The 21,031-nt window shown below is 39.0% G+C and overlaps 1 protein-coding gene across 2 annotated transcripts in view; it reads left to right on the top strand.

The window, feature by feature from the left end:
* The window catches only part of Cals (calsyntenin-1), a 466,513-nt gene that overhangs the window by 302,602 nt on the left and 142,880 nt on the right, over window positions 1–21,031 (top strand). For both annotated transcript variants that reach the window (XM_067140904.2, XM_067140903.2), the window contains exon 13: window positions 14,374–14,561. In XM_067140904.2, the coding sequence (XP_066997005.1) occupies window positions 14,374–14,561 (188 nt within the window). The remainder of the gene's footprint in view (window positions 1–14,373; window positions 14,562–21,031) is intronic.

The following is a 21,031-nucleotide window of genomic DNA, read 5'->3' as shown; positions in this document are numbered from 1 at the left end:
CAAATACTGAAAGGCATTTTTCCTAACTGAATTCATATAACTTGTTTGGCACCTCCTCTTAATCGCATTGCTGAGACAATACGAAATTCTTTCCCAATGGTAGATCGATTTGTGGCGTGTTCAAAGAAAATTTTTGTTAAATCTCCTTCGAGAGTCAAGTTGTTTAGATCGACAGCACCCAATATCCCACTTCCTCCTGCGCCAGCATTAACACGATGGGGAACATGGCTGGATGCAGCTTTGTATTATGCTCAGCACATAGAAGTATTCAAAGAGGTTGTTAATTCATTGGACTCGAATGAAGCTGCATCAATACAAACGGTGCAAAATATTCTGTCAGGCATTGAGTTAGAAGAGTATCTTGTTTTTATAAATGCCCATTTTTCTTTTTTGCCAACTGCCATAACATCACTGGAAGCTGTAGGATCTCCTTTAAAAGAAATACTGTTTTTGAAAAAACGATATCCAATCTCAATTTTGTTCCTGGTAGTATAAGACAGAAAGTGAAAGAAAAAATTAAATTATGTAACTTCAAAAAATCCTGGTTATAAACAGTTGTGCGATATTTGAGACATTCTCGAAGGAAAACTGTCTGTCGCACCAAGAGACTTGCCTCTTTCTGTGGAGCAGTTATCATTTAAATATGCCCCAGTAACATTTTGTGATGTGGAAAGAAGTTTTTCATGTTACAAAAGTGTTTCGATATTTATGAGTTTCATTTCCGTTTTGACTGATTACACATATATGGACAAGAAAAGAATTCCACCTTATCAGTACTGTTTATTGTAAATATAGACTTACATCAGTACCGGTTTCGACCCTATGTGGTCAAATTCCTTTCTTGTCCATATAAAAAGTGTTTTGCGAGACAACAGACGATGTTTTTCAGTTGAAAATTTGTGCAAAATAATGGTTGTGAACTGCAATTCATCACTCAGCATTGACAGCGGGACCATTTTTGCTTCAACCTCCTAGGAATAAATGTAAGTTTATTATTATCAATACTAATCTGACTTGTCTACTGCCATTTTTTCATTTTAATAGTGCATATTTATTGGCATGTTTTCAAGTTTTTAAGAGCATATTTGCATGCATATTTCTTAGTTTTTTAGGGCATGAACTTCCGAGCCTTAGTAATCACCATCACTGGGCTGCTCCCACTTTATGCATCACTGTAGCCAAGAATATGTCAGTTGACTCTTATGATAATTCAGCTATGAAGCTGCAGTTGGTTGACTAGCATAATACAGGAGAAGAGATACCAAAGGAAAATAAAAAAATGAAAAATTTGAAAAAAAATAATACACTGACTGACAGAGCAAATGCAATACCAAGGAGGAGTGGTTCGAAAGGGATGAAAGTTGGGGAAAAAACAGAGACGGCACGGACGAATAATTGATGTTTATTTCAAACCGATATGCAGGTTACACAATGCGCACGGCATCGACTCAGTAGGATGTAGGACCACCGCAAGCGGCGATGCACGCAGAAACACGTCGAGGTACAGAGTCAATAAGAGTGCGGATGGTGTCCTGAGGGATGGTTCTCCATTCTCTGTCAACCATTTGCCACAGTTGGTCGTCCGTACGAGGCTGGGCAGAGTTTGCAAACGGCGTCCAATGAGATCCCACACGTGTTCGATTGGTGAGAGATCTGGAGAGTACGCTGGCCACGGAAGCATCTGAACACCTCGTAGAGCCTGTTGGCAGATGCGAGCAGTGTGTGGGCGGGCATTATCCTGCTGAAACAGAGCATTGGGCAGCCCCTGAAGGTACGGGAGTGCCACCGGCCGCAGCACATGCTGCACGTAGCGGTGGGCATTTAACCTGCCTTGAATACGCACTAGAGGTGACGTGGAATCATACGCAATAGCGCCCCAAACCATGATGCCGCGTTGTCTAGCGGTAGGGCGCTCCACAATTACTGCCGGATTTGACCTTTCTCCACGCCGACGCCACACTCGTCTGCGGTGACTATCACTGACAGAACAGAAGCGTGACTCATCGGAGAACACGATGTTCCGCCATTCCCTCATCCAAGTCGCTCTAGCCCGGCACCATGCCAGGCGTGCACGTCTATGCTGTGGAGTCAATGGTAGTCTTGTGAGCGGACGCCGGGAGTGCAGGCCTCCTTCAACCAATCGATGGGAAATTGTTCTGGTCGATATTGGAACAGCCAGGGTGTCTTGCACATGCTGAAGAATGGCGGTTGACGTGGCGTGCGGGGCTGCCACCGCTTGGCGGCGGATGCGCCGATCCTCGCGTGCTGACGTCACTCGGGCTGCGCCTGGACCCCTCGCACGTGCCACATGTCCCTGCGCCAACCATCTTCTCCACAGGCGCTGCACCGTGGACACATCCCTATGGGTATCGGCTGCGATTTGACGAAGCGACCAACCTGCCCTTCTCAGCCCGATCACCATACCCCTCGTAAAGTCGTCTGTCTGCTGGAAATGCCTCCGTTGACGGCGGCCTGGCATTCTTAGCTATACACGTGTCCTGTGGCACACGACAACACGTTCTACAATGACTGTCGGCTGAGAAATCACGGTACGAAGTGGGCCATTCGCCAATGCCGTGTCCCATTTATCGTTCGCTACGTGCGCAGCACAGCGGCGCATTTCACATCATGAGCATACCTCAGTGACGTCAGTCTACCCTGCAATTGGCATAAAGTTCTGACCACTCCTTCTTGGTGTTGCATTTGCTCTGTCAGTCAGTGTAGAAAGATTAGCTGCAGAAGGAACTTAAACGAATAACCTTGCATCCAAATTTTAGAAATGGAAATTTTGGAAGAAAAAATAAGTGTTTTTATAATTTTGTTAAATTACTACTGCACAGTAAATTATAACATTATGAAGCAACTTGTTGCATCATAATCTTCATTAGAATATTCCAGCAGTATTTCAAAATGTACTGGCGTCCGGTCTGCATTAAAAATTTCCTAGAGTAAACACAAATTTCTCTGGTGCATATCAATAACAGATCTGTGTAAGTTCATGATCTTTTCTTCATAACTGTCAGGGAGGTGATGTGTAATGCTATTTTTCCTACAAAATTTATTTCATTCAAAAACAAATGAGCATTCCATGTATAGCCTTAAAGCCTGTAATTTTTAACTCACTTTATACTGCTTTAGCTTTCAACGGATACATTTCACTCATGACCAAATATCCAAACACTTCCTTTTAGTCACATATTCACACATCCTGTTTTCACTTTCTGGAAACTTTGTTTTGTCCACAAAATTCCCGGTAGTTACCGTTTGTCTGTTCAAGAACATCATCATTTTTCTTTCAATCATATATGCAGTTCTTGTCCACATTGTACTTTCTTCCCATTGTGTGATTACCGGTTGCTCTGCCTCTTCAATAATGTTGGGCTTTTTTTAGCTGTGAATGACCTATAACTGGGACTCTTACCAACCCCCACCCTAAACATGTTAGTACTTAAACTAATGCTGCACAAATCATGCAATATGTACGTGCTATGTGGCATGCTTCATGCTTTTAGCGGGAGCAGAGTTGCCAAATAGTGGGCAGAAAAGTACCAGCCTCCAGATTTATGTATGTCAGGAGCACTTGATGCAAAAAGTACCCACCCCAATTTTCTGCCACTGAGCTCGATAGCTGCAGCCGCTTAAGTGCGGCCAGTATCCAGTATTCGTGAGATAGTAGGTTCAAACCCCACTGTCGGCAGCCCTGAAAATGGTTTTCCTTGGTTTCCCATTTTCACACCAGGCAAATGCTGGGGCTGGCACTGAAAAATCTACACTGCTGAAAAACATTTGTGCATATGACTTGAATAGTTATGTGAATAGTGTATAATTGGTATTATAGTGAAAACAATATTTTCCAAACTAAATATGCCCTTAGAAATAAAAACAGAATTGTTATATTCTAATGATCATAAATTTTCTAAATTATATTATTCTCTCAGAATTAATCTGCCCAATTTTGGTTAGTGAAAATGTAATTTTCCTTTGCCACAGTATTACACAACCACACCTGGGCAACTGGAGTGGGGCATTGATGATGATGATGATGATGATGATGATGATGATGATAGTATTACATGTGTCCCTCCTAAAAATTACAGGTGTACTGAAGTTGTAGTTTTATATTTACTACTGTTCAAACATTGGCTCTACAGATCTGGAGTTTTAAAGAGAAAAAGAGATGTCTGTAAATTTGTGTTTGAGTAACATGAAAGATCCAGGGGAGAGTGTTAAATCTGGAAACTTTCCTTTAATTGTTCCCATCACTTTGCACTAATTTCATGTCTGATACTTTTCACTAATGAATGAAGTATCTGAAATCCATCATGGCAATTTGATAATGGTGTTAACATTTCTTAAATCATGGAGAATTTTCAGTGGAAAAAATACAAGACAATTCTTAGTTACATAATGAATTGAAATTTCCTGACAAAATATGTGAGAAAATGTTACCTTTTGGATATCTGGTATTCTCTTAAGCACATAATATATTTAGTGCACACAAGCATAAGGACAACAGGCTTCTACTCAACAAAATCATAATAACAAGTCAATAGGACTGTTGTCATTTCCAAACATGATGTTTTATATACTATTCAATACCAACATCTCAAAGTGTCACCAACAGCCATTTCTGCCACAAATGAATCCTCAAATATTCATATCCTTAATTTGGTCACAGCACCACATACGTTCTCCCCTACCCAGGAGTTCTCCGTTTTTACAACTCGCTTCATAGATGAAAAGATGTAAATGTCATTTATTTAAAGTTCAATATTTCCAGGTCCTAAGCCCACCATCTCCCGAATGCAAGCGCACAACTACGCAACCCTAACTGCACAGCCATTTCACCCAGTAGGCTAGAAAAAATTTGTTACTTTTACTGTCCTACCTTAGTCTCTTTTGGCTTTGTAAATATGTAAGTGACTGAGGTATGAATGATGACAGCAACACCATTTCTTATGCAGCCAGACTATGTTTTGAATGGTGTGAAGATTCAAGAGAGTCCACTGGTATATGCATTTTTGTGAGCTGGGCAGACATGTGTTAGTTTGAATCCCACAGTCGGCAGCCCTGAAGATATCTTTCAGTTGTTTCCCATTTTCCTACCAGGCAATGCTGGGACTGTACCTTAAGTAAGGCCATGACTGCTGCCTTCCCATCCTTGCATTACCGAAAACATTCTAATGTGTTAGTGCGACGTTAAACCACTAGCACCGGGCGAGTGGACCGAGCAATTAGGGGCGCGCAACTGTGAGCTCGCATCCAGGAGATAGTGGGTTTGAATCCCACTGTCGGCAGCCCTGAAGGGGATTTTCCGTGGCTTCCCATTTTCACACCAGGCAAATGCTGGGACTGTACCTTAATTCAGGCCACGGCCGCTTCCTTCCCATTCCTAGGCCTTTCCTGTCCAATCGTCGCCATAAAACCTACTGTGTCGGTGCGACGTAAAGAAGAAAAAAAAAACACTAGCAAAAAAGACATGTATTAGCAGCTTCTGGCTCAGCAGGAAGAGTAATGGGAAACTACTTCACTCTTCATTTCTCTAGTACACCTCTTCAACAATGACTAGGCTATCTATGACAGCTGATGGTGGAGCTTAGGAGATCCAACCAACCTTTGGGCTGAGGACTCTCAATAGACACAAACCTTTGGGGCCACTGAAAGCAAATCTGTTCTGAAGTCTTGCTTCCCAACTTTCCAACTATTTTCAGCAAACAGTATAGCTTGTAAAACTGATACCATTACACTCATCCCCTTTGCTGTTGCCATAATGTCAGGAGATTATCTTCGATTTTGCTTTCATTGGGTAGACTACCTATTCAAATACATCATGACACCAATATCTATTCATAAAAAGATGTCCAATAGAAGTTGGAAAAACAATCAAGTGGGGATGTTCTGCACTACTGTCAGCAGAATATACAGTCATTCTGCCATCTCCGCATAGTTTACCGTTTAAGTTCCTCAATCCTTCTAGGACCGCACGGTTCATCATTCCAGTTCCTCAATCATTCTGGAAGACAACAGATGTCATTCAAGCACTGTTACATTTGTAGTGTATGGTCAAAATGTCCATTCTAAGACTCAAGAAATTGTGGCCTTAAGATTTTACCAACTGCCAAAAGCAGTATGTTAGATATGGAGATGCTTGCATAACATAAATATCATGCAACCCATAGCTTTCTTTGGAGAAATGAAATTATACTGACTACATTAAAAAACATCCAACATAAACTTATGCAGACCCTGAAGAATACTTCATATCTATTGACAGATCAAGAAAAAACTAAATTAATTAATGTGAACCCAGGTTTACCCACCGCCAAAGCCCTCTCCAAGATACAGAAAACAGGCATCTCCATTCGCCCGATCATTAACTATAGACAGAGTCCATTATATAAAGCATCACAATTCATTCAAAGGGTTTTAAGAAGAACTATAATTTTTGTCGAACAAATCCGTCAAAAACCGCTAAAGAATTAATCGATAAATTTAAAAAAACTTAACATTCAGTCCAATCATTCGATATTGTAAACATGTATCCTAGCATACAAATCTCCAAGGTGTGCCGTATCATTCAACATAATTTGAGCAAATACAGCGGCCTAAGTATATTAGAAATACAGGATTTCATGTCTATGCTTAAATTATTTATAAGCAACAATTATTTCACTGTCGATGATGTTATTTATCAACAAGAAGGATTGGCTATGGGATCGCCGGCATCAGGCATCTTAGCAGAGTTCTACTTGGATTTTTCGGAATGCACCAAAATTGATAATAACTTTGACAACATCCTTTTCTGGGCAAAATATGTAGAAGACACCATAGTAATTGTGGATGAGAGCATCACAGATGCTGCTACTACCCTCATTATTCTAAATTACATTGACCCGCATTTAAAATTCACACTTGAATCCAAAATTGAATGGAAATTTAATTTTTTAGACTTATCTATTATCAGGCACCCAAGCTACTTACGATGTAAGGTTTTCAGAAAACCCATCCAAACAGTCACTACAATCCATCAAGATTCTTCACACCCCCAAATTCACAAATGAGCAGCATACAACAGCATGGTGTACTGAGGCTTCAATGTTCCAATGTCTAAAAGAGACCTCAAAAATGAGTTGAACACCATTTGTAATATAGCTGAATCTAATGGATACAACAGTTTCTTTATTGAAAGAATAATCATACATACATACATACATACATACATACATACATACATACATACATACATACATACATTATCATTATAGACTGTTATGCCTTTCAGCGTTCAGTCTGCAAGCCTTTGTGAATTTACTAAACGTCGCCACAATCCTCGATTTGCAAATAGTGTTGTGGTCTCATTTAGTTCTATACCTCTTATCTTTAAATCGTTAGAAACCGAGTCTAACCATCGTCGTCTTGGTCTACCTCTACTTCTCTTGCCCTCCATAGCAGAGTCCATTATTCTCCTAGGTAACCTATCCTCCTCCATTCGCCTCACATGACCCCACCACCGAAGCCGGTTTATGTGTACAGCTTCATCCATCGAGTTCATTCATAAATTAGCCTTTATCTCCTCATTCCGAGTACCCTCCTGCCATTGTTCCCACCTGTTTGTACCAGCAATCATTCTCGCTACTTTCATGTCTGTTACTTCTAACTTATGAATAAGATATCCTGAGTCCACCCAGCTTTTGCTCCCGTAAAGCAAAGTTGGTCTAAAAACAGACCGATGTAAAGATAGTTTTGTCTGGGAGCTGACTTCCTTCTTACAGAATACTGTTGATCGCAACTGCGAGCTCACTGCATTAGCTTTACTACACCTTCATTCAAGCTCACTTATTATATTACCATCCTGGAAGAACACACAATCTTAATACTTGAAATTATCGACCTGTTCTAGATTTGTATCAGAAATCTGACATTCAAATCTGTTGAATTTCTTACCTACTGACATCAATTTAGTCTTCGAAAGGTTAATTTTCATACCATACTCATTGCACCTATTTTCAAGTTCCAAGATATTAGACTGCCCTGCCATTTTATACCTTTCAGCAGAAGATCCATATAAACTACGAACGGCAAAGGTGAAAGATTACAGCCTTGTCTAACCCCTGTAAGTCCCCTGAACCAAGAACTCATTCTACCATCAATTCTCACTGAGGCCCAATTGTCAACATAAATGGCTTTGATTGATTTTAATGATCTACCTTTAATTCCATAGTCCCCCAGTATGGCAAACATCTTTTCCCTTGGTACTCTGTCATATGCTTTCTCTAGATATACGAAACAAACACAACTGCCTATTCCTCTCATAGCATTTCTCAATTACCTGGCACATGCTGAAAAATCTGATCCTGACAGCCCCTCTGTGGTCTGAAACCCTACTGGTTTTCATCCAACTTCCTCTCAACTACTGATCGCACCCTCCCTTCCAAGATGCCAGAGAATATTTTGCCTGGTATACTAATCAATGAGATACCTCAATAGTTGTTGCAATCCTTCCTGTTCCCTTGCTTATAGATAGGAGCAATTACTGCTTTTGTCCAATCTGAAGATACCTTACCAACACTCCATGCTAATCTTACTACTCTATGAAGCCATTTCATCCCTGCCTTCCCACTATACTTCACCATTTCAGGTCTAATTTCATCTATTCCTGCTCCTTTATGACAATGGAGTTTATTTACCATCCTTTCCACTTCCACAAGCGTAATTTCACCATCATCATTTTCCTCCTCCCCATGAGCTTGGCTGTTTGCAACACCACCAGGAAGATTTCCTTCTACATTGAGAAGATCTTCTAAATATTCCTTCCACCTCTTCAGTGATTCCCCGGGATCTATTATGAGTTAACCTGAAGTACTCAAAACACTGTTCATTTCCTTTTTCCCTCCCTTCCTAATATTCTTTATTACTGTCCAGAAAGGTTTCCCTGCTGCTTGACCTAGCCTTTCCAAGTTGTTACCAAAATCTTCCCAGGACTTCTTTTTGGATTCAACAACTATTTGTTTCGCTCTGTTTCTTTCATCTACGTACAACTCCCTGTCTGCCTCGGCCCTTGTTTGGAGCCATTTTTGTTAAGCCTTCTTTTTACGTTTACAAGCTGCTCTCACTTCATCATTCCACCAAGATGTTCGCCTTTTCCCATCTTTACACACAGTTGTTCCTAGGCATTCCCTTGCTGTTTCTACTACAGCATCCCTGTATGCCACCCATTCACTTTCTATATCCTGAACCTGCTTACTGTCTACTGTTCAAAACTTCTCACTAATCATATCCATGTACTTCCGTCTAATTTGCTCGTCCTGGAGATTTTCTACCCTTATTAGTTTGCAGACAGATTTCACTCTCTCTACCCTAGGCCTAGAGATACTTAGTTCACTACAGATCAGATAGTGGTCTGTATCATCGAAAAATCCGCGGAAAACTCGTACATTCCTAACAGATTTCCTGAATTCGAAGTCTGTCAAGATATAGTCTATTATGGATCTGGTACCCCTAGCCTCCCATGTGTAGCGGTGAATAGCCTTATGCTTGAAGAATGTATTCGTAACAGCTAAACCCATACTAGCACAGAAGTCCAGCAAACGCTTCCCATTCCCATTAGCTTCCATATCTTCCCCACATTTACTAATCACCCTTTCGTATCCTTCAGTTCTATTCCCAACTCTCGCATTGAAATCGCCCATTAGCACTACTCTATCCTTGCTGTTGACCCTGACCACGATGTCACTCAATGCTTCATAAAACTTGTCAACTTCATCCTCATTCGCACCCTCACATGGTGAATACATGGACACAATTCTAGTCCTAATTCCTCCAACTGACAAATCTACCCACATCATTCGCTCATTTACGTGCCTAACAGAAACTATGTTCCGTGCAACGGTATTCCTGATAAAGAGTCCTACCCCAGACTCTGCCCTTCCCTTTCTAACACCCGTCAAGTACACTATATAATCTCCTATATCTTCCTCGTTATCTCCCCTTACCCGAATATCACTTACTCCTAGCACATCCAGATGTATCCTCTTTGCTGACTCAGCCAGTTCTACTTTCTTTCTTCCATAAGCCCCATTATTGATAGCTCCCCATCGAATTCCATTTCGTTCGCCAAGTTGTTTCCAAGGAGTCCCTCGCCTGTCAAATGGGAGTGGGACTCCATTACTCCCATAGGTCCGAGGCTTGCTTAAAATGTTCTGAGCTCGGTAAGTTCATGAAGCAGGATGCTGCCCTACTTGCACATAGTCCGAGTGAGGATCTCTCCTCTAACGGGTTATGGACCACCGGTGAATTGTATAGTCCTAGCCGCCTGAGCACAAGGAGGGCCAGGACTCAGAATATGTCTGAGATGCCCACTCCCATTCCATAGGAACTGGTATCCCGACTCTCAGGACCACTTACTAGGCCACTCAGCCGTTGCCCATGGTTCACGAACTAGGACGTGACTACAGTAACCCACAAACATGAACCACAAAGAATAATCAATAAATATAGCGCCTCTACCACTTTGAAAAAAGATAAACAAAACAACTCCTTCCTTTCTATATTTACGTTCAACGAACAAATTTACAGTCCCAACATCTTTAAAAAGCCGTTTTCAAAACTAACAATAGCAATACACAAGTCTTACATAATGCCACATCCATAAACAAGTTCAATAGTTTTTCAAAATAAGGAGTATACAGAATTATTAGCAACAGTTGTAATTCTTCCTACATTGGACAGACCAGGAGAAATTTTAATATAAGGTACTCGGAACACATCAATGCCCTGAAGTACAATAAATTTTGAGTTGTAGGACAGCATATGCATGGCGATAATCAAGATATGTAAATTCTCAAAATCAACAACAAAGGACCCCTCCTTAACATTACTGAAAGCTGCTTCATACATATAGATCAAAATTTTAACCTGAATGACATTTCAGAAAAGCCTAATATCCTATTTGACCTTCTAATTCCCATTGTTAGAAACGTCAAACCAACAAGTCATAATTCATTTTTTCGTAATATTCACAGCACCTTTCCTCAGCAGCCATCTCTTTTCTCACATCCTTCGGCCCCGCCTTAATTCCCCCCTTGCCCCGCCCCTTCCTTTTCCTTTGAATCTCACAACCATTAGTGTGAGGCACACATTAGGCCATGCACCACATGCCGCAACGAGATGTCTCGTATAACCCATGCCATTTGACTAACGTGGTCTCTCCTTCAATTCATTAATTTTAACTATCATTTATTCCCGTTAATTTCATGGACACCGCAATGAATTACGAATTTATACCAGCCACAAATTAAGAATGTGTCAGTTTTAACTATACTTTCATGTGCCGTCCTGACAATGTCCAACAGCATTTCAGCATGTTTTTAACAAGCACTACTGGAACATTTCACTGTATTTACATTGGTCAATGTGGAAACACCATCTAGCAGTTGTGCGTCAGCTGGTGGTTATTTACAGGGGCATCCAGTGGCTTGCATACTGCTAACACCACTCAAGTAGATTTGGTGATTGATGATCTGACTACAGAATCAACGATTTACCAGTTCCCGTTTTGCAATTGAAATTGTAATGATTAATAGTGATGGAACTAACAATTCTATCAATATCAATACAAGAAAGAGTCTGGCTGATGAGCATACTCCAGATCGCTAAGGATTTAGAGCCTTTTTTATTTTTCATTTTTACACTTAGTTCATCCCAGATTGTAATGTTAATTGTGTGTTTGTACATAAGTTTTCATGTCAATTGTTTGTTTTTACATTTGTTTAGTTATTAGATGTATTACATTGAGGCTGAAGATGTCCAGCCAAGGCTGAAGCTACTCCCTAGTTTAGTAATGTAATTCAATAATATTGCATAATATAGTATTGAAAGAGGTGGACCATACAACATTAATTTAATAATTATTATTGTGTTATCAAATTATGGTTAAAATTCCGGACCCTGCCGGGAATCAAACCAGGGTCCCCTGTGACCAAAGGCCAGCACGCTATTAGCCATGGAACCGGACATCATTTTCAGATGGCAAAATGGTACCCACAGGCATGTTACCACCTTATGGTACTTACGATTTATGGTTTTCCGTGGTTTCCCATTTTCACACCAGGCAAATGCTGGGGCTGTGCCTTAATTAAGGCCACGGCCGCTTCCTTCCAACTCCTAGGCCTTTCCTATCCCATCGTCGCCATAAGACCTATCTGTGTCGGTGCGACGTAAAGCCCCTAGCAAAAAAAAAAAAAAAAAGTACTTACGATTGAACTTCTCTTCCATATACAATTTGATGTGATTCTGGAAAAGTTCTATCTCAGTGGCCACCCCAATATGAGGCTCCTGAGTCAGATGCTACAGGAGCATAATTTCCCATGGGAAGACAAGGTGAAGTGTGGGTGACTTCTCGCATTCTTAATTATTTTGATGCTACCTTGAAGGGCTGTAAAATAGACTTAAAATGTGTATCATGATCACCAAATGGAACAAATTTAAATTGCCTGGTATTTCCAATGGCAAAGCATAAGAATGTAGTAGGCTACATAACATGACAAAATACATACCTTAATGAGCGCGATCAGTTCGTTCATCAGCCTGATATCGAATCTATCCAAATGACTTGCTTGTCCATTTACAGCAAGTTTTTCCCACGAAGCCAAATTCTGACATTGTAAAGATTCTAGCATCATTAAACGAGTGTACCTGCGAGTGTCGTTTGATTGTTGCAATGATTTTTCAAGAGCATTTACTAGCTCACTTTGTAACAAGTCCTTTTGTCACATACATAAGGGCATCAGTAAGAGGTCAACAAACTGATGTAAGCTGGGTATTGAACATATTTCATAGCACCATGTTGAGCATATGGCAGGCGCAATTCATTCTTGTATAATCACGCACGTTTTGATCAATTATATAAGGCACATCGTTTAGTATGATCTTGGTGACACCAAGAACCATAAATCATCTCGGCAATTTTCTTAATATTATCACCTGTTTTAGGCTCTTCTGGAAACCTGGTCGTGATCGTGATGAGACTTTAGTTCCCATTCAATAAGATAAGAAACCGTATTCATTTCCGAAAACAGTATAGATGGGGGAAGTCAAATGGAAAACCACATCAAACCTGATTTTCCCCACTCAAGCATAATGCAACTCATTCCACCAACACACAGTACACTCTACACGTTGAAGCAGTCAGCCCGTAACACTACCACAGTGCTGTCATTAGCCCACCGTTTACTAACAACATAGTTCTGCCCAAACCGGCCTGTACAATGAGATCACGGGCTTCTTATGTTCAAGCCTTATAAAGCCCAATGCCTTCTATTGCTGAAGCAGCTCATGGGCTGGGCTGCTGAGTAGGACTCTCATTTGAATCAATCGGCCATGATTTTCCATCTTGGAAATCTTATGTGCATTGCCCTCGATTCAGATTGCAGCAGTTTCGGTGAGAAGCCAGTGATCATGTGAGTCTTAGTAAAGGGGGCACGTTATGCCTCAGAATCTACATTCTGGTACAATTCTAATCTTTTGTTGAAGTGTATATTTAGAATATGTCCACTGCATCAGGGATCAAACTTTGGTTTGTACATCTGCAAGTTTGATTTTCTGTCCCTTCCACAACATTTTTATGTGTGTTTTCTAGCAAAATCTTTGTTTCTTAAGTTTCTTAAGTGGAACAATTAATTGAGATTGCATACATCCAGATTAAGATATTGCTACTTCCTGCAAACTCATTTCAGAAATGGTATTCTAACTATAAGAAAATAATATATATCTGGTATACATCTTAGCCAGGACCTACATAGCCCATGTGTTGAGTTTCAATTCATAAGCTGAACAAGCGACAAAGAATAGCTCAAGTTTCTGTTAAGGTCACAATCGCTTCACAAATAACTTGTGCAAATTGTTCCATAACCATGAAGTCATGACAATGAAGTGGTAGGAGAGAAGAAGGTATAACTCATTCAGACATCCATCATTAACATAATCTAGTATTCAAGGGTCAAAAATTGTATATTGATTGGAGTAATATGAGTACACAAGGCATGGAGACTTTCAGATAGGTAGTAAAGTCAGTCAGCCAGATTCCATCAACAATCATTCTATTTGTAATGTATTACTTGTATTATGTGATTCACATGTAGGGAACGGGTCAGCTTCTGTGATACCATTTCTTGTGAAAATATTTCTATTAGTCTTTGCGTGTGTGTTGTATTATTATTCTTCTGATTGCAAATGAATGAAGTGGTTTGAGAATGCATTTTTATTTATTGTAAACATTTTCTAAAGAGGTTTAACTGATTACTGGTTGCTGTAAAAGTAGAATTAGATATAAAGGGCTTTGTTACCGTATTTTTCATGGAGGTGATTCTGTTTTAGGTGAGCCAATCAGCGTTATAGAAAAACAGCTGGACTCGTGCACTGTATCAGTGTACCCTCCTCTCAATCCAGATCATGAAACTGTAACCCTTCCTGAAAACATGCTAAAACAGTTTGGAATTGTTGCAAAGGTAAACAAGGATGGAGTTGTTGTATCTGGTGCAGACAAGATCTACAATTATGAACAGGTAAAAATTGTAATTGCATTTCCTTTTCTTTAATTGGGATAACGCGTTATTTTCCAATACCAGTGTAGTTTGCTCGATTTCCTTTTTGTGATACGAATTTCATTTCATACAATATTAGTTTCATTTTTCTGCATTGATTTTATAATTCACAATTATAAAGGTTGGATTTAATTTTAAAATAGTATTACATATATTTGTGAATATACTAATTATTGATTAGGTGGAAACATCCAACCCTTATAATTGTGAAACCAATTTCATCCATGGAAACATCATAGAATGGTGAATTATTCCTAAATAAGTTTATGGAAATTGATAGAAATATATATAACGGTTGTAAATATATTATTATTACTCCTTAAAATGTAATAATTTGAAGCAGCTTATTCTACATATGGTCCTTGTTTTGGTGGGGTAAGATTATTGTTGAAAAGTGTTAACATGGTACCAGAATTGAGGTTGGTGATTTTTTTGTTGATTTTTAAGTTGGAAGAAAATAAAGGCTGATGCAACAACCTTCCAAAATTGTGGTTAGGAATATATAGACTCGGTGGGAAAGTTCTATACTACTTCATGGTTCAATGTATTAGGTATTTTTTAAATTCAAGTTTGTAGCAAATTATAAGGATGAAATGATTTCAGTGAAGTCCTGGATTCATATAACTCACTGAAAAAAATATGTAACATTTGAAAAATTAAGAATGAATAGACAGTATTCCCTGTCATTTGTGTTTTACTCTTGCTTATATGTAGGAATTTGGTTGTAGATACATTCTCTTCCTTCAGGTCGAAGAAGTGTATTTCAAATACACAAGGGGAAATCCAAGCCTAATTCCATAAATAAGCCACATACCAACAGTGGATTTTAACTGTGCTCATTTTTGTAGGAAATATATTGCCCGGTCAGTCAAGTAGGTATGTTGCTATAATGAAAATAAGTTGAATATATCATAAGATAAGTTTCTTTCTTTCTTTCTTTCTTTCTTTCTTTCTTTCTTTCTTTCTTTCTTTCTTTCTTTCTTTCTTTCTTTCTTTTTCTAATTTTCATTATTTGCTAAAATGTGGGGAATAGTTTAAAAAAATGCATTCTTGAAAGTACTGTAGAAATTTTACCTTGTTCAATAGAAAATATTTTTCAGTTCAAGAATGTATACTTTTGCACATAAAAAATATTGTCTGCAGTTGCAGTTCACAAGACATGCTTTTGCAGAAAGAAATCTTAATTCAACATCTATGGTCAATGACCTTTATGCATGTATCTTCACAAACAACAGCAATAAAATAATCATTTATGAGAAAATGCAGTCTTGTGTTTTGTGGTTTTATGATTGTCTATCTTGAATGCCAGAAAAACCTCGTCGAGGAATGCTTGATCAATATAAATGGTCCGTTATTGGACATTATAAATTTTCCAGCTAACTCATTCCTGGTTGCCAGCGTTTCACCCTCGTGTGCTAGATTGGGCTCATCAGTTGGTACCTAGCACACCTACCAAGATGCTGGCTAGTGCATACCGTGGAGGCCACTGCGTAGGCTTCTTGGAGCCACCGGCAATGCCAATGCACTATGAGAGACTGTCTCTTTACCAAAAATTGATGCCTGCTTGGTTATCAGATGATATAGATGTTTATTCCCATAGGGAATCTGAAATATTTGTCCCGAATGAGTAAATTTATAATACCAGTATAAATGGTCCGTTGATCTTCTCGTGACTTTTAAATGTACCCCTCCATGGGCAACTGCAGTAAAGAAAGAAGCAAGTTCAGGACCTGGAGGTGTGGGATAAAGAATCTTCTGGTATGAGTGAGAAGACTGCCTGGTGCAAAGTGGTCTGGATAGCAAAGACTTGCATTCTTCACCAAGTTGGAGTACTAGATATCCAGAAAGGCTGACAAGTGTTAGCCCTGGTCCTAAGAGGCCTAAACAGTATGTTAAAATAATAAAATAATAATAATAATAATAATAATAATAATAATAATAATTATGGATTCGTTTATGTATTGATTTTTTAATATCACCAGCTGATGCACTGTAAAATAATAATGTCTGTCTTTTGTTTTGTCATTGAAATAAAACAGACAGATATTTTGTACCATTGTTGAAATCTTGTACTTTCTCGTATAACAGTAATCACCACCTTGTCTGAGCAAGTGTAGTGTAATTTAAAGAAAGACAAAATGAAAACTCCTACTCTGTTAATTAATGACACACACACACACACACACACACTCTCTCTCACACTCACACTCTCTCTCTCACTCTCTGACGAATATTTATGTTGATGACAAATGTAGGAATTGATTCTTTTGAATGTGATTAACATTCAGTGTTCTTCTCATAACGAAAGAAAAATAGCCCAGTGTTGCAGTACATTCTCAAACACATGCCATAACAAAAGTAGCTGTATATAGAATAGAATAGGGGATTGGCTACTTTAATCAAGTCATTGTATGTGTGGTTGATATTTTATGTTTATGACAATGTTGTTTAAAGGAATGGTATCTCGTGCTTTTAAGTGATAAGTTCTTAAATGTAGTCTTCCTTCTGAAAAGATTGTGAGAACACTAAGGTATCCAATGTATAAAGGGCTGCAGCAATTAAGTGACAGCCTGATGGCTGGTATACAGAGAGATCCGGTATATGGGTTCTTTATTGTAGAACATTTGTTACAGGAAAGTCTCAAATCTTGGACAAAGTTCAAGTTTTATTGTATTCCAAAAATAATGAATGAGTACCCATGTGCACATTATTATGACTTTCCCATGTGAAAAGATTGGGTGTCACATGGACCAAGTATAGGAAGATATCTTATCATCTGATATTTCATATGGATAATAGGGCTCTCGCATACAAATAATTATTCTTGAACATAAACTAGCTGGGAAGCCTTGAAATTTGAAATATGATTGCTGTCAATGCTGTACAAAAATGAATTTATTTTACATCTAAAAGACCGGTTGATATAAGAACTAGGTATGAAGAATATTTTCATGACTTGCTAAATATAAGAGGATGTGGAACAAATGAACAACGAAGGTTTTCCAGTTGACATGAGAAATTGAAAACAAGAAGCAGAAGAACAAGCAGTTAAAAAGATGGGTGTTGAAGAAGCTGTGGCAATGGGTGAATTTCTGTAAAAGTGACAAAGGCAGCAAGAACATTGGAATTGCATTTAACATACAGACTGTCAAAAGTGTGTGGTAGAACATAAAGATCATAAATGACTGGCTTAAGGAAATTATAATGCCCATTTTCAAGAAAGGATTTGCTATGGGCATGCAAAAAGATGGCCAGGCAAGCACTTGGGCAGGGAGAGGGACATGCGGGAGCAGCAGGGTTGAGCATGCGCACAACATCCGACATTATTCCTCATGTGTAGGGCTTGGATCGACATGCTCGATAAAATCTCCAGATATGCTCGAAAAACACTGTTAAAGCTATAGAAAGCAAAGTGAAACGAAAAAACCAAGAACATATCTTTATATACGAGCTTTATTTTCTAATTGTATACATGATACACTGCGATATACTCGCATTCAATTTTCAAGTATATATGTGAGAAGTTTTCTTAAAGTTACAGTTTAAAAGTTCATTTACAAAATGTTCAGAATTAGACAAGTCAATGAAGTAGATCTGCATTGGTCTGTACAACAAGGATTTTTTCTATGTTTTCAGTTTTGAATTATTTTCTTAAATCAGTCAATAAAAATTTCAATGATGAGAACGATCTTTCAATGTCAACTGACACGAGGGATAAATACTTGAATGATGCTGCTTCTTGTACCGAGTAGTTCGAAAAATTCTCTGGCAGTGCAGGCTCGCCACGCAGCATCCTCTCCAAGTCCAACGCTGCACTCCAACAGAGTTTTCGAGCCAGCACAAACTCCAACTTTTGTTTCATGGTTTTCCCAGTCTCTCCAGGCCACGAGTCGGCTTCTTGGAAGACTCCTTGTATTGTAGCGACCACTTGGACCAACTCCATCCCTCGCGATTCTAACGTTAGGATGGCCTCAGGAATGACGCTCATGTAGGCTTTTGTGAAAGTCAAGGATGGCATCAAGCCCTTCATTTCAAAAGCAGCCTTAGCTTTCGCGATGTACTTGCTGTCCGCCTCATCAAACCTATTGATCACCTGTAAATAACATAATTGAAAAACATTAACCGAGGAGAATAACTGAGAAAATTACAAAGTTAGGTGCCGCATGGTGGAGTAAACATAAAAGGTATGAAAAGAATGATGGAGACAACCTCGGAAATGAGAAGATTTAAAACATTTCAAAATAGTCTTACCTCTTCAATTGTCCTCTGATTTTCAGCGTAATACAAGGCAGCCAAGATCCAAGTTCCCCATTGCATCAATATGGGCTCGGGAGATAAAGGGAGCTCTGGATGCATCCTCTTGAAGGCACGGACACGAGAAGGGGCCTTGACGAAAATTTTCTTCACTGAAGAAATGATGCTGTTGACGCTGGACGATTTTTCACGCAGCTCCTCAGCAACTCTGTGTATTGCATGGGCAAGACAAGTAACATGTAACATCTTCGGATAGAGAGGCTTGAGGCTCTTTCCAGCCTTAATCATGTAGGGAGCAGCGTTAAGTCAACAATGCGAGTACTTTGTTTACCTCCTCATCTGAAAAGGTGGTCACAGCAAGCTGAAACAGGAATGCATAAAATGAAGTGTGAACCGTTCAGTTAATGGGATTCTGACATGTGGTACGACTGTAAGAGATATTTAAATATCAGAACTATCAGAGTCTTCACTGAGCATGCGTAGAATGCATTGAAATTATAGCCAGACTGTACTTATTCTTCTTTGGCAAAATGCTCTAAAAATAAACTAACAAAACTATACTTACGCAGAGCTGCTTGCACTGTTTACACATTGGTACCATGGTTTGTCACATCTAGCTCCCTGCACAGAATTAGGTGGCCCTTCACTGGGACAGAGTTTTCCAACAGTAACGTTGGCCATGTATCTTCCACAACTGTCTGTGGTCTCGTTGATAGATAACCGAATTGGGTGGCTCCCGATGACGTCCCTGATTGTGTGTAGAACCTGGTGAAAAAAGTACCTGAATGAATATTCTTCTTGGAATGAAGGTATTATCGAACGATTACCTTCATTATGCAGAGCCAGATCCATGTTAAAATGACTTCTAAATTGTTTAAACGAGAATGTGGAATACAGCAATCGTGCATGAATTCATACCTTTTCATACTCTGAAGAAGAAACGTAATTTTTATGTAGGGTTGACTCATGAGGTAACTCTCTTTCTGCAAAGACCTTGAAGAGAGCTCTAATCTTAGCATGTTCGGCCTTGTACAGGGGTGTGTTGGCTCTTAAGAGCGCCCTACAAACTCTGGAAGAGAACTCATCTGAGTGCTGTTGCTGATTGAACAAAGGTTGTATCAGCGCTTTTTTCTTCGATTTCCTTTTTATAAATTCTTCAACTTTTGCCGAGTGCCCACTTGTGGTTTTATGTTGGGGAAAATTGAAAACCCTTCGAAATCTTTATCTGAAAATAAATAGGTAGGTTCGCCTAAGTGAGAAAAAATACATTGAATGAACAAAAATAAAGTATTATGGACTATGAAATTATTTTCAAATATTGCAGTAGAAATACGAGCACCCTCTCAACGATCCCAGGAAAAACCAGCAAATCCAAATGTCAATTCCGGCCTCGGAAATGTAAAATCTGAGGATCTAACTGGTCTTCACTCCGAATTCTTAGACTTCTCTCTACTTACCTAGTAGGTAGGCACTGTATGCTGCACATACGGCTTACTTGAAATTTCAACTGTTTGACCAGTAATATCTTTCAGAACGTAGATGTGAAAATGTCAATAAGCACTTGCCTCTTTTTCGCACATTTTTCAAAAAAAAAAAAAATAATAATAATTTTCCTTTCAGTAGAAAACGGGTCAGGGTCTTCCGTCTCACATCGTCGGAGTAAAGCAAATCAAATCAAATCAAATCAAATCTCTTTATTTGCAAATGAGGTGTCTACCTCGGTGGCAAATGGTACACTAAAATACATTATTGTCAAGCACTAAATATTAAATTAACAAGAGAAGAAAATTTTCCTATAATACAATATTATACAATTTACGTAACAATGTTTTCTATTAAACACACAGCTCATCCTTAATAAATTTATATTGTTTACAAAATTCTACTTATAATATCTCCTGTAATACTTACAAATATAGTCAACTGATATACAGTATGTGGAATTACTTCAAATGATACTATACAACTGGTATAAGATTAATATTTACATTGCATTTATTTATTTACTTAATTTTTTTTTTTAACCCGTTCTGGATCCTAAGTAGCATAATGACCTGCTGCGTCTTAACCAGAGCCCCTTTTGCCACCACTTTTCAGAGTTCCTGAAGGGCCTTCACAGCTACCGTAGCGGTCCCAGGGCCCTCGAAGTCCCCACTGTACTTCACCCCTACAGGCAG

This window comes from Anabrus simplex, chromosome 2, assembly GCF_040414725.1.
Source record: "Anabrus simplex isolate iqAnaSimp1 chromosome 2, ASM4041472v1, whole genome shotgun sequence".
NCBI classification, from domain to species: domain Eukaryota; kingdom Metazoa; phylum Arthropoda; class Insecta; order Orthoptera; family Tettigoniidae; genus Anabrus; species Anabrus simplex.
Note: the sequence above shows the minus strand (reverse complement) of the source record. Positions and strands in the feature narration are given on the sequence as shown.